The sequence below is a fragment of the Corythoichthys intestinalis genome, chromosome 3, assembly GCF_030265065.1.
Source record: "Corythoichthys intestinalis isolate RoL2023-P3 chromosome 3, ASM3026506v1, whole genome shotgun sequence".
In the NCBI taxonomy this organism is placed as follows: domain Eukaryota; kingdom Metazoa; phylum Chordata; class Actinopteri; order Syngnathiformes; family Syngnathidae; genus Corythoichthys; species Corythoichthys intestinalis.
Window position 1 is genome coordinate 39731160 of NC_080397.1, and position 15094 is coordinate 39746253.

The 15094-nt window shown below is 38.8% G+C and overlaps 1 protein-coding gene across 3 annotated transcripts in view; it reads left to right on the forward strand.

Annotated features, from left to right (window-relative positions):
- The window catches only part of ppp3cca (protein phosphatase 3, catalytic subunit, gamma isozyme, a), a 42333-nt gene extending 30147 nt beyond the window's left edge, over positions 1-12186 (forward strand). The window contains exons 12-14 of one of the 3 annotated variants that reach the window (XM_057831133.1): positions 479-576; positions 7235-7261; positions 9957-12186. In XM_057831133.1, the coding sequence (XP_057687116.1) occupies positions 479-576; positions 7235-7261; positions 9957-10117 (286 nt within the window). In that variant the 3' untranslated portion in view covers positions 10118-12186. The remainder of the gene's footprint in view (positions 1-478; positions 577-7234; positions 7262-9956) is intronic. The other 2 variants (XM_057831134.1, XM_057831135.1) reach the window with 2 other exon arrangements.
- Positions 12187-15094: the final 2908 nt, after the last annotated feature.

The window sequence follows — 15094 nt, forward strand, 5'->3', positions numbered from 1 at the left end:
TTTATTTTTAAATGAAAGTGCAATTCAGCATATTTTGAAGAAATACTCGGGAATTTAATTTTGTATTCACATTTAATGCTCTTTTGAAAGTGCAATCTGAGCCTTTGTTTTACATCTCCTAAAATTTATTCTGCAACGCATTAAATGTTCCTAATCAGATTACTTGATTATTTGAACTAACTAGTTGATTGATTAATCGCCTACTAAAATAATTGATAGCTTCAGCCCTAGACTTACGTGTCATTCAGTAAATTATGTCACTTTTGATTCAAAGTTGAGTGTTGGGAACTTGGGATTAATGTTAAGACACGTAATGGCATCTGTAATAAGCAATCATTCATGATTATGACAGGTGTCATGCCATGATTGTGCCACTGTCACGAGAAGCGTTCAAATAGGGTTTGACACATTTTACCTCTTAATTGGAAGATCAATTAGGTGTGTTTGCCATCATATGTGCTTTGTCTTTATGGACCAGGGAGGAGAGTGAGAGTGTATTAACTCTCAAAGGCCTGACCCCAACTGGAACACTTCCCATGGGAGTGCTGTCTGGTGGAAAGCAGACATTACAGACTGGTAAGTGTGCTTCTATTCAGTCTGCCTGCTTTGTTGTGCTTTCCAACTAGCTGCATCTGTTGGATGACCATGAGTTCGGCAATAACTTTCCCCCACTTATGCATCACTAAAACTGTGTTTGACGTCTAGTTAAGCCTGTTGCGATATGCAATAAGTCAAATTATCAGTCAAATCGGTAAATAGAATTGAGGGCGGTAATTTTCCCGGCTGCGATTTATCACCGCGTGCATGCGTGTGCTGCGTGCACTTGGCACACGTGCGAGTTGATCACATATGGGACTCCAGTAGCTCTCACAGATGTTTATTGGCCATCAACACGCTGTGGAATTAAAGTTCAGACATACAAAATAAGGAAACATTTGTATATTAAACATTGTAAAATGTTAACATTGCTACATTGGGGCTAATGGAAAAAAAGACAACCTACTTTAGCCTGCTATAAAACATTGACAGTCTTCGCCACAACACAAAATTGCGGTTAAAAGGTGACACATCAAACATGAAAACTTGCTGGATTAAAGAATTTGCAAGTGATGCGAACAAAAGAAAAAAAAAATCTATAACTGATACAACACGCATGACGAAAGAGAAGTGCATTTTGTTTTTTGTTTCTTTTTACCGAGTGTAAAGCTTACGGTTAGTGGCTTAGCAACCGTACTTTCAGTTAACATTTAAAAATAAAAGCATGTCACGATCAGTTTTCTGGATGCAATCGCATATACATTAGATTCTACACTAAGAATGAATTTAAAATAACACCCATTATGAAAAATCTGATTGGCAATGATAATATGATGTAATAAATGATAATAATTTGGCTTCAAATTTGCTGTATGCGCTCTTTGCAGGACAAGATGACAGTAATTTTGGATCAGATTAACATTTTTAATGGGCTCTCATTAGCAGACAACAAAAATGACCGTGGGTTTTTCACCTATTTCATATTCTGCACCTAACTAGCTTTAAAATGACTCATTATACATTGTGTGTGATTTAAAAAAAAAAAATTATTAGGGCTGTCAACATTATTGCGTTAACGGGAGATAATTAAATTTTTAAATTAATCACGTTAAAATATTTGACGCATTTAACGCACATGCCCCGCTCAAACAGATTAAAATGACAGCACGGTGTCATGTTCATTTGTTACTTGTGTTTTTGGTGTTTTATCGCCCTCTGGTGGCGCTTAGGTGTGACTAATTTTATGGGTTTCAGCACCATTAGCATTGTCAAATTATTGAAATCAACAATGGCAAGCTACTAGTTTATTTTTTGTTTGAAAATTTTACAAATTTTATTAAAATGAAAACATTGAGGGGTTTTAATATAGAATTTCTATAACTTGTACTAACATTTATCTCTTAAGAACTACAAGTCTTTCTATCCATGGATCGCTTTAACAGAATGTTAATAATGTTAATGCCATCTTGTTGATTTATTGTTGTAATAAACAAATACAGTACTTATGTACAGTATGTTGAATGTACATATCCGTCTTGTGTCTTGTCTTTCCATTCCAACAATAATTTACAGAAAAATATGGCATATTTTATAGATGGTTTGAATTGCGATTAATTAAGATTGATTAATTTTTAAGCTGTGATTAACTCGGTTAAAAATTTTAATTTTTTTTAAAGCCCTAATATTTATACATTTTTATATAGTTTGTGTTTTACTTAAGAATAACAATTTATTGCATTTCACTAGGTGATTTAGTAGGATGTATTGTCACTACATTCGTGGTTGAATAGGTTAAAAAAAAAAGATATAATATAAAATATATTGCCCACTAAAATTTGTTACTGCGACAGGACTACGTTTAGGGCAGTGAAATACAGATTATGAGTGAGGTCTTCAAAGTGCCTGTTTTGCTGGTAGTTTAAAGGGATTTAGATCAATGGCAGCATGCTCATCATAAGAAGCACCCCCACATTTTGTAGCCCCAAACCACCCTATCACCTACAAAAGGCTACTGACCCTCTGATCTAAAGGTTAGTGCTTGCCTTCTTCCCCCAGAGAACATGTCAGGTGTCACGCTGTGCCACACTGGAGATTTACAGAAGTTGTGGAGCCATTAGGAGAAAGACCACATGTTATGACCTTTAGGAGAATGTCATTGTTGATGTCGACCCATTTTGGCCACACCTTAGGACCATATTTTTGGGGCTCAAATTTGGAGAAAGCCATTGGATTTGCAAAATTTTCCTTCCTACAAATCATGGCGTAGTTTAGAAGGAAAATACTCTTCCAAAAATGTAAAAACTAAGCTAAATAGAAATCAATCCAAACATTTTAGGATTTCTAGTATAACAAAAATGGCAGCATATTACAGAGTACAGAGTGCTGCAAACATCAGCACCAAATTGTTGATCTTCAACAATAAGCATCCAAAGTAGTCATCAGTATTTGAATGAATGAACGAATGCTTTATTTTGAACATGTGTCAGGAGAAAATAAAAATTATAAAAAAATAAATAAATAAAAAAAAAATCTGACAAAACCAATTAGATACTTCAGATAACAGCAACAATAGTTAATACAATAATAATAATAATAATAAAGGATGAAGCGTATTTGCAACATGCAACATAATTAAAACATTCTAAAAATATATATATACAGTGCCTTGCAAAAGTATTCGGCCTCCTTGAATCTTGCAACCTTTCGCCACATTTCAGGCTTCAAACATAAAGATATGAAATTTAATTTTTTTGTCAAGAATCAACAACAAGTGGGACACAATCGTGAAGTGGAACAACATTTATTGGATAATTTAAACTTTTTTAACAAATAAAAAACTGAAAAGTGGAGTGTGCAATATTATTCGGCCCCTTTACTTTCAGTGCAGCAAACTCACTCCAGAAGTTCAGTGAGGATCTCTGAATGATCCAATGTTGTCCTAAATGACCGATGATGATAAATAGAATCCACCTGTGTGTAATCAAGTCTCCGTATAAATGCACCTGCTCTGTGATAGTCTCAGGGTTCTGTTTAAAGTGCAGAGAGCATTATGAAAACCAAGGAACACACCAAGCAGGTCCGAGATACTGTTGTGGAGAAGTTTAAAGCCAGATTTGGATACAAAAAGATTTCTCAAGCTTTAAACATCTCAAGGAGCACTGTGCAAGCCATCATATTGAAATGGAAGGAGCATCAGACCGCTGCAAATCTAGCAAGACCCGGCCGTCCTTCCAAACTTTCTTCTCAAACAAGGAGAAAACTGATCAGAGATGCAGCCAAGAGGCCCATGATCACTCTGGATGAACTGCAGAGATCTACAGCTGAGGTGGGAGAGTCTGTCCATAGGACAACAATCAGTCGTACACTGCACAAATCTGGCCTTTATGGAAGAGTGGCAAGAAGAAAGCCATTTCTCAAAGATATCCATAAAAAGTCTCGTTTAAAGTTTGCCACAAGCCACCTGGGAGACACACCAAACATGTGGAAGAAGGTGCTCTGGTCAGATGAAACCAAAATTGAACTTTTTGGCCACAATGCAAAACGATATGTTTGGCGTAAAAGCAACACAGCTCATCACCCTGAACACACCATCCCCACTGTCAAACATGGTGGTGGCAGCTTCATGGTTTGGGCCTGCTTTTCTTCAGCAGGGACAGGGAAGATGGTTAAAATTAACGGGAAGATGGATGCAGCCAAATACAGGAACATTCTGGAAGAAAACCTGTTGGTATTTGCACAAGACCTGAGACTGGGACGGAGATTTATCATCCAACAGGACAATGATCCAAAACATAAAGCCCAATCTACAATGGAATGGTTAAAAAATAAACGTATCCAGGTGTTAGAATGGCCAAGTCAAAGTCCAGACCTGAATCCAATCGAGAATCTGCGGAAAGAGCTGAAGACTGCTGTTCACAAACACTCTCCATCCAACTTCACTGAGCTCGAGATGTTTTGCAAGGAAGAATGGGCAAGAATGTCAGTCTCTCGATGTGCAAAACTGATAGAAACATACCCCAAGCGACTTGCAGCTGTAATTGGAGCAAAAGGTGGTGCTACAAAGTATTAACGCAAGGGGGCCGAATAATATTGCACGCCCCACTTTTCAGTTTTTTATTTGTTAAAAAAGTTTAAATTATCCAATAAATTTTGTTCCACTTCACGATTGTGTCCCACTTGTTGTTGATTCTTGACAAAAAATTAAAATTTTATATCTTTATGTTTGAAGCCTGAAATGTGGCGAAAGGTTGCAAGGTTCAAGGGGGCCGAATACTTTTGCAAGGCACTGTATAATAGTACACTTAACTGTAAAAATAAGTTTTCCGATGGAAGCAGGCAAAATGTAATAAAAAATGAGTGTAAAAGGTAGTCTTGTTCCACACTAAATAATTAAAGTGTTATTTATTCAATCTTACTTCTGTGTCGCTTGTACATATAGTTTTAGTTTCGTTGTATAACAATGGATGTCATTCAGAGAATAAAAAGTCTGTTTGCATGTCTAAACAAATATAGGACAGCATGTGTGGCACAGTTTTATGGGGGCTTTTTTTATTATTAAAAGAAGGATGTAGTGTGCAAATGTGTCATCCAGCCTTGTCACTGCATCACCCAGTCCCCCTCTTGGGGCCTGACTTAATAAGCATTTGCACATGCAAAAAAAGACCTAGACAGAAAAGCTGATCTACTAACTGGTTGCAACCAAAATGGTATCTCACAATCGGACTGTTTTGCTAATTATTGTGCACATTCTGGAAGAGGCTAATGTAAGTTTACTATAATGCAGTGTGATTTGTCAAACCTGAGAAAAATTGTGATGGCAGTGTTAGAACAACATTTAAACTCGTGTAAACATTTTTGAAATCCCAGAAACAAATATTACTGCAAGAGATTGTTTATTTAGCAGTACACTTTTGAAGCTTCCATCTGAGCTCAGAGCTGACTTGGAGTCGGTCATAAGAAGTGGTCATGCCTCATCACCTACGGCATGACAACACTCCTTCCAATTCTTCATTTCCCTGCATCTGTGTCATTTTATGTCAGTACGCTGTGACAGCAGGATTACGAGATCCATCAAATTCACACATGCTGAGAGCGCGATAAACCACACAAAAGGCTTCTTGCATTTGTGGGCTTTCCAATAATATCGGAGCAATATATTTTTTCCTGTTACTGTCTTCCAAAAGATCTTCCAATTCCATCTGCGATATATACTAGTCTGCATATATATATATATATATATATATATGTATGTATGGCGAAAACACTCAGATGACTTGAAGTTCCGCTCTGAGACCCCTAATTTGGCCAAATTTCAAAATTGTCCTATATGCATGTGTGATACATCATTGGAAAGCTTAAAATCTCAGTTTTCTTGGAGAAGAAAAATTTGGAACAGGAGGGCATTTAAAAAAAAAAATTCTGAAAGAAATGTTTTTTAAACAGCAAAACCCTATCTGGAGGTGAGAGCCCGCGAGAGCAGGATTACAGGAGCCATGACTTTAACGAGATATTATCACATAGTTACCTTGTTTCGATCCAAAAACTCTATGTAGCATGTATCACTGAGTGTCAAGACACAGCTGTGAATGGCCACAGCTGGATTTTGGGGGGATTATATGGGTGAAACATGGTTATACTGTATAACAAGGGTCGCGATGCAGAAATCGCAGACATCGAGGAGTGGTCGAGATTTTCTTTTTCATATATTTACCCTTTTAAACCTTATTTCAATTTTTTTTTTGTTTGGATCGATTACTTATCTAACATATCGGAGAAAATGCGACAGTAACAAAAAAAATACAATTAAGCGATAGTTATGAGGTAGATATCCGTGACTTTTACAGACGCCATTTTTTTCATTGTGGCATACTGTAACTTGTTTAAAAGTTAAAAATATGTGAGTGAATAATGATTTAAAGTTGTTGTTTTTTTAAATGAAATATGAGACATCAATTAATGATTCTAAGCTAAAATCGACAGACATTTTGAATAATATAATTAATTACCTTCGTTTTATGGCTGGGTTGAAACAAAAGCGGTTGCGCGTCGTCTGTAAACGGGGGTTTTCAGGGTAAAATGGACAAATTAAAAATAGTTCGGGGGCTTAATGTGCCATGAATCTGCTATGGCAGCATATAGACATATTATTCTATCAAACACAACAGTTGTTTTGTCTTAAAATACAGCAGTTTCTTTTGAAGAGCAGTGCAAGAGCAGAAACTGCTTTTTCAGTCTTGTCTGTGTTTTCCGTCATACATTTATATATATAAATATAAAATGCTTGCAGTGCTCTCCTTAATCATCCCAGGGCCTTCCAACAGTGCAATTTAGTGCCCTCCGCTTGGGATCTTGTAAACCAGGCCCTTAACTCTCAGCCAAATCCCTCCTTGCTCTCCATTCTTAAGTCCTCATGACCCTTTAACACTGGCAGTACCATCTCCGATCTCAAACCAGCACCAACTTTCTCATTCGCACCCAAACACTCAACAATCAACAAGTTTTCATGTTGATTTCCAGCTGCTGGAAATTGGCTTGTACATTGACAGTCACATACTGTATATGTTCGCCTCTATAGTATGACACCAACAGTTAATTAAATCGAGGCTTGATGTTAATGAAGTATTTGCTTGCTCATGTATTTGCTGTATTTTAATGTCTCCATTTTTGCTTTCTTTCCCCAAACTCTATTTTAACATAGCTACTATTGAAGCAGCTAAAGCAAAAGGTACGCATGGCTTTTGGGTTCAGTTCTTATGTTTGTGTTCCCTCTATTTTATTCACAAAAGAAATTCCATAAACTGTTGAATTATTCATTTGACTGTAATTGCTGGATACTCTTGCATTATCAGTGTCTTGTGGCTTCTAATTGTGTAATATAACTCTTACACAAACTGTAGTTACACTCCTGCAATTCCTGAGCAACAGTTTACACTTTCATTAATTCAAAGTGAGCTAGCGACATCCAATTTAATAACTTTATCAGAAATGCTAACATTGCAACCAGAGTATAAGAATGATTAGCTTTAATCAGAGAGATGTTTATTAATGTAATTGTAGAAGTTTCTCGCGTAAAACTGTACTGCTGTGTTTTCACATGGGTTTCTCTTGGCAGTAGTAGCTCCCAACCCAGAGAAAAGCCTGTTAAGAACTTGCTAAGACCTGGGACATCCCTTCCTGGGATATTTTCAGCAGCTAATCCTGTTACACTATATGGGTGTTGCTCGATTGTCTGCCCATTACTTTTGGTTTGTGGGGAAACAAGCCACATTCCTGCTTGGTCACTACACTACATGAGGAATAGTGAATGCATACGGCTTTATATTCGTGCCACTATTCTGAGCAAGCAATGATAGATTTTGAGCATAGAACAATAGATTTCGAGCACAGAAAAATATATTGCGCGAGAAATTAAAAACTGTGAGCAAGCAATAATAGATTTTGAGCACCGGAAATAATGAAAAAAAAAAAAAAAAAAAATCTACTCTGTGCTCCATAATTGTTTTTGCATGTTAGTTTTAGCTTGATTCCCCCCCTTTCTCTCGACCTCTGTGCTTGCTGGGTTGTTTTCTCTGCGCGCTACAAATGTGCCACGAAGCCAATAGATCAGAGAGCTGGCGGAAGTACACCAATTGGCTTTTTGCCCTCCAATTAGAATACATATTACATTTGCCCGGAAAAAGCAAAGGAGACTGACTTAGACAGGAGGAGGAGGACTACTTAGGAAACAATGCAATGGAACAAAGTTTTATAACATAAGACAATAATCATAATAAATACGGTCGTACGTTGTTTTCATATTATATTTTTCTGTGCTCAAAATCATATCATTTCTCGCTCAGAAGAGTGGCACAAATATAACGCCATAAATGTAGTGCACTTACTGTACTTTAGCTCTAAAGATGCTCACATTCTGCTGTGAGAAAGTAGGCATCTTTTATTAGAGCAGGGGTATCCAACTTTGGTCCTCGAGAGCCCCTATCCAGCTTGTTTTCCATGTCTCCGTCCTCCAACACACCTGACTCAAATAATCAGGATTGTTATCAGGCTCCTGCAGAGCTTGCTGATGAGCTGATCATTTGAGTTAAAGGAGGGAAACATAAAACAAGCTGGATAGGAGTTCTCGAGGACCGGAGTTGGATACCCTTGCATTACAGGGCTTCCTAACGATATACTTAGGCCATGTCTACACCTAGCAGTTTTTTTTTTTTTTAACCGAGGATGCTGCCCTAATACGTCTGGAAAAAATATAATTACGTCCACACCAGAACGTTTGTAGGAAGAAAAAAAACTTCCATAGCCAACCGCATTCATTCGTTTTTAAGTACATTCATAACAATGCACAAAAAATAACGGTCCATAATACACCCATCCTTCGCATGTGTTCTTCAGTATGAAGCAATGCAAGTGTTTGTGAATAAATGGAAGGAAAAAGCACCTGTCTAATAATTACACCTAAACATAAATGATGTAAATATTGGTCTCTTGTGTGACGTAGGAACAAAGTTTGTAGCAGTCAGTGACGTTTCCGTTATCAGTGTCCACATGATGGCGCCACAAACACAGAATTCGCACATCTTCACTTCGGACTGAGTTTTTAATGCCCAAAATGTGCGTGTGGATGATAGGCCAAACCGTAGAAAAAGTTCTTCTTTTTTCCAAATACCCTGCTACTTGTAGACATAGCCTTACACAATTATATTATTATTGTGGCTATTAAGGCATCACTTGATAAAATTAATATTTAGATTTTACAGTAATCCTATATTAAATGCAGTGGGCAGGGCATTATATAGGGACTTATGGTGTCATCAACAGTACAAACAAACAAATTGCCCTAAAGTCACTAAACCGGACATGCAATCTAATTTAGCTTCACTTGAGTGTAAAAGTTGTTTGATGGAGTTAACCCAAAGTGGGAAAAAAATAGTTTTTTCCCCCACAAAATTGGAAGCATACAATTGTACGAAATGTCTTGAATCAAAATTTAGGATCTATTATTAGGTTGCAGATATCTGATTGTGCAAGAGAGCTAGATAAGAAATCCTCAGCATGATTTTAGATATACCTTCAAGTGTTTGTTACCCTTTTAACTTGATACTATATAAACAACTCTGTAATTTGCCTCACAAGTTTTCTTTTCATTTGCTCACCTTCTCTGCCTGCTTTCCACGGCTGTTTCTGGATACAATCGTAAGTCAAGCGAGCATGAGGTGTTTGATTGTGTTAGCTTGTCCCTCGGGTGTTTGGACACATCCAAATGAATGTGCATGTGTCGTATTCACTCCCCATATATGATGCGTTAGGCCAATAACGTGTTGTAGAAATTTTATAAGAACAGCAAGAGCTTTATGCTCAACTGAGACTGCAGCAACTCAGTGTTTATGGCCTTCGGTCATTTTATCTCCGCTTTTGCCCTTCAGCTATCCAAGGCTTCTCTCCCACGAGGAAGATTCGTAATTTCGAGGAAGCACGCGGACTGGACAGGATAAACGAGAGGATGCCGCCACGTAAAGATGGCCAGCAGCCAGATGGCGGTAGCATCAATAGCAACACACCCAACAAGAACGGCACTGACGGATAGGCCTCGTAAAGCACTCCTTTTTCATCCCCGGCTCATCCCCGCCAATCTCACTGCACCTCACTTTCCTTTTCCCGTCCATCTTCTGCGTGCATGTCATCAGGTGGGAAGAAATGAAGCAGACACATTAGTGGTGGAAAACAAACGGATGCCACAAACAATAACTGGGGAATCTTATTTAACAAAAGAATATATTAAATATTTAATAGCATCCGGTGATTGAATGAAGACATTTTGCTGTACACTGAACCACGCTTATAAATGTCACAGTTAGACAGCTTAGATTAATGAAAAAAAGACAAATTTATACATTGGATTTGTTGCGATAAAGCTTGTAGCCCGAGCCGCTTCACTTTGAGGTTTTCCCCAGGATATCAAATGGGCGACACTGCTTATAGTAGGTGGGGCGGGTAAAATACTATTTTATACTTTGAAGAGAAATGTGATGTCTTATTTATGAAATTCTGACATTTTAAAGAAGCCCAAAGGTTATGGGAAGATTTTGTTGAGTATTTTGTTCTCTCTGAGTAACACTATCCTGTATTATTATTTGTGACTGAAATCGTTTTAAAAATGAAGATGAAATGCTTTTTGGGCTGTAGGCCTGATCGTTGTTCACCTGATGGCAGCTAGGACGTTTGAGCTCACCTAAACCAAATGATGGGATGTAGCGTACAGTACAGTAATGCACAGCACGGCTTGTTCCGCTCTTCTCCCACATCCTGGATGGAAGCACATCAAGAAAGCATAATGAGATGAACCCATTTCAATAAAAGAGGACATATTTGCCCAAGAAACAAACTCTGGAAAAAAGACTTTAATTCACGGATGAGATGTTTCAGTATTTAAAGGAAATTCAGCAGTTTAAACTGCTGCGTTAATGTCAAACATGTTTTAGGTCCTATTGTTGCTTTACTGAGGCTGTTTAAGTGTCTCCATCTACTGTTAATTATACAGTATGCAGATGTGCGCGCGCTTGCTTTAAAAAAATTGTGACAATTCTGTTAAATAAGGCTTCTAAATGATCGCAATATGTTGAATGGAGACACAATAGACTGATGTCTTATGTGGAGCACTGTCACCATCACATGACTGATGATGAGGCTTAGCAGTACTGTAGTCATCTACTGGCTTGCTTTGCTCACCTTTGTTCCTTCTTTTTTACAAGCTGGTGTGCGAGCCGCTTAGTAGTCGCTGTGATTTCCTGATGTTTGTGAAGTTTTTCTGTGGCTTGCCTCACTTTTGCTCTGACCACCTTCCCTTCTCTTCATTGGCAACCAACAACCCTTTAAGACTTGCTTTTTACCTTCGACTAGAGCAACAACGGAGGAGGAGTTGGGCCACTTATATGTGCAATATTTGTTTATTGTTGTTTTTTTAAAAGGGAAAAACTCAATCCTGATTTTAGGAACATTTATCCGTCATTTTTACAATGCTTAACCTTTTGGGCGTTCTGTTCATATGTGGCCCAGAGCCTCCTCTCACTTTTCAACTGGTGCTGTCATATAACCAATGCTTGGTTTTTGGCACTTAATAAGGCATAGGGGTAAAAGGTGGAGCTTTAATGAAAAAATATGCTATCTTCATGTAAAAAGGTTCCTTTAATTAATTTGATAAGTTGTTTGCACTCGTGCCATGCCACTCTGGACACACTTGAAGATCTGGTTGTGTGTGGAAGGCAAACAGAGTCAAGCCACGTGACATTTTTGGGTACGAGTTCCTAAGTGGAGTATTGTACTTTGGTCTTATACACATTTCAGTAAAAGCCCAAAGTATTGAGGTATGTTAACTCATTCGGTCCTAATGAGTTGATCTTGTAAATTAAAGGATTTTTCTTGCTTTCTTTTATTTAATTTTTTTTTTTAAATAAGGCTTTATTGGTTGACCCACACAGTATACTGACCTGTCAGGTAATTTACTGCACATATCATGCAGAATGTAAAAATAAGAAAAAATGCTCACAAAGAATCTTTTATTGGTGAAAGTGTACCGTACGTATCATGCAAGGCCATGAAATCTTATACATAGATGTATCACTTGAAAGAAAAATTAAAATACAGTGTTTTATTTCATTTGTCTGTTGGTTCTTATTAGAAACTAGAACTTAAATGCAATTTCTGGATAAATTGCGTGGAGATGGTTTGATTTCAGATGTGTCATTTTCTGTAGATTTTCAGTCGCTTGCACTTAATTTTGGGGCGTTTTTGAGACACTTCCTTGTTAATTCATTGGTTGCCATTGACAGCACTAGACCTACAATTTATTTTGACTAAAAGCTGAGCATTTTCAGCCAATCCTCCAAGTTTAAATGAATTGGATGTACAGTATACTGTCAATGGCAGGCAATAAGTTATTTTAAGGTCACTTCCTCATTAAACTTAGGGTACTCACAGGACAATTCAATACATTTTGGGGCATTCTGAGGTCACTTCCTGTACATTTTGGATCATTACTTGTTGATTATAGGGAATTTACAGGTGAAGTTCCTGTTCATTGATCACTTCCCATTGGTTTTGGGACACTTATGGGTGACTTCCTGTTAATTTTGGATCACTTTCTGATAATTCTAGGGCAGGGGTTTTCAACCCAGTCCTCAAGGCACACTGTGGGTCCTGGTTTTTGTTCCAGCCGATCCAGCAGAGACAGTTGAACCAATGAGGCTTCTGCTAAAACAAGCCACACCTGACTGCAATCAACTGATTGCACTTGTAAAACACCAGATTGGGGAAAAAGTGTTGTCATCTTGTTTGGTAAGAATGAAATCCTGCACCCACAGTGTGCCTTAGTGGAATAGGTTGGGAACCCCTGTTCTAGGGCATTCCCTGCGCTCTCCCTGGTAGGCCTGCACAATAATTGTTTGTACATCGCCATCGCAATGTGCGCATGCGCAATAGTCACATCGCGAAACATGCAATTATTTTTGTATTTGTCATGTTAACTTTTGTTTTACCTGATGAAAGCTGCAAGTGTGCAGATCCGGGATCCTTTTTATATACAGCAAGCCTGGCTTAAACGGCATTATATAAATTCGGGATGTCTCCAATCCGATCACGTTATCGGAAAGTGGGCCGATCATGCCATTTTTTAGAAGATCGGAATCGGGTGAAAAGTATCAGATTTTTAAAAATATACACTCACAGGCCACTTTATTAGGTACACCTGTCCAACTGCTCGTTAACACTTAATTTCTAATCAGCCAATCACATGGCGGCAACTCAGTGCATTTAGGCATGAAGACATGTTTTAAGACGATCTCCTGCAGTTCAAACCGAGCATCAGTATGGGGAAGAAAGGTGATTTGAGTGACTTTGAACGTGGCATGGTTGTTGGTGCCAGAAGGGCTGGTCTGAGTATTTCAGAAACTGCTGATAAACTGGGATTTTCACGCCCAACCATCTCTAGGGTTTACAGAGAATGGGCCGAAAAAGAAAAAAATATCCAGTGAGCAACAGTTCTGTGGGCGGAAATGCCTTGTTGATGCCAGAGGTCAGAGGAGAATGGCCAGACTGGTTCGAGCTGATAGAAAGGCAACAGTGACTCAAATAACCACCCGTTACAACCAAGGTAGGCAGAAGAGCATCTCTGAATGCACAGTACGTCGAACTTTGAGGCAGATGGGCTACAGCAGCAGAAGACCACGCCGGGTGCCACTCCTTTCAGCTAAAAACAGGAAACTGAGGCTACAATTTGCACAAGCTCACCGAAGTTGGACAATAGAAGATTGGAAAAACGTTGCCTGGTCTGATGAGTCTCGATTTCTGCTGCGACATTCGGAATGTAGGGTCAGAATTTGGCATCAACAACATGAAACCATGGATCCATCCTGCCTTGTATCACCTGTTCAGGCTGGTGGTGGGTGTGTACTGGTGTGGGGAATATTTTCTTGGCACTCTTTGGGCCCCTTGGTACCAATTGAGCATCGTTAGAACGCCACAGCCTACCTGAGTATTGTTGTTGACCATGTCCATCCCTTTATGACCACAGTGTACCCAACTTCTGATGGCTACTTTCAGCAGGATAATGCGCCATGTCATAAAGCTGGAATCATCTCAGACTGGTTTCTTGAACATGACAATGAGTTCACTGTACTCAAATGGCCTCGACAGTCACCAGATCTCAATCCAATAGAGGATCTTTGTGTGGTGTGGTGGAACGGGAGATTCGCATCATGGATGTGTAGCCGACAAATCTGCACCAACTGTGTGATGCCATCATGTCAATATGGACCAAACTCTCTGAGGAATGCTTCCAGCACCTTGTTGAATCTATGCCACGAAGAATTGAGGCAGTTCTGAAGGCAAAGGGGGGTCCAACCCGTTATTGGCATGGTGTACCTAATAAAGTGGCCGGTGAGTGTATATTCATGTTTTTGTGCTTCATGCTTGTACAGGCTCTCACCCTCCCTCCTGCTAAGCAGTGAAACAGAGCTGTTTTTCTTGGCCACCAGTGCGACTGGAGTTTGCTGGTTAACGTTAATGATGATTGACAGGTTTGTAGCTTTGATCTGGCCAGAGAAGCCTCGGTAGCTCTACGATCAAAGGCCCAAATGTTTTAACGTTAAACTTGCAGCCCAGTCTGAAGTGTGCTGTGCCAACTCATTCATTGAGTGTCAAAGCGTGAGTGAATTTGTTAGAGGTGTAGGACGCCTTCTGCCTGGAGTGAGCTGTAATAAGCTTCGGCACCCCCACGGCCCTCGTGAGGATAAGCGGTTCAGAAGATGAATGAAGGAATTAAATGAATGTTATGGAGAGTGATTAAAAGTATGGGTTAATGGTGATGCAATGAAAAATGTGGGTGCACCTCTATTTTGTGCTGGTGCACCTGAAGAAAGAAGTTAGGTGAGACCAATGCAAGAAGTGTAGCGCTTGGCAATATGTATCGCAATTTTAATTTTTTCTAATATCGTTCAGGCCTATCCCAAACAGAGATATTCAAGTTATCGAGGGAAAATTCTTCCTGTTTTAATATTGTAATATCGCG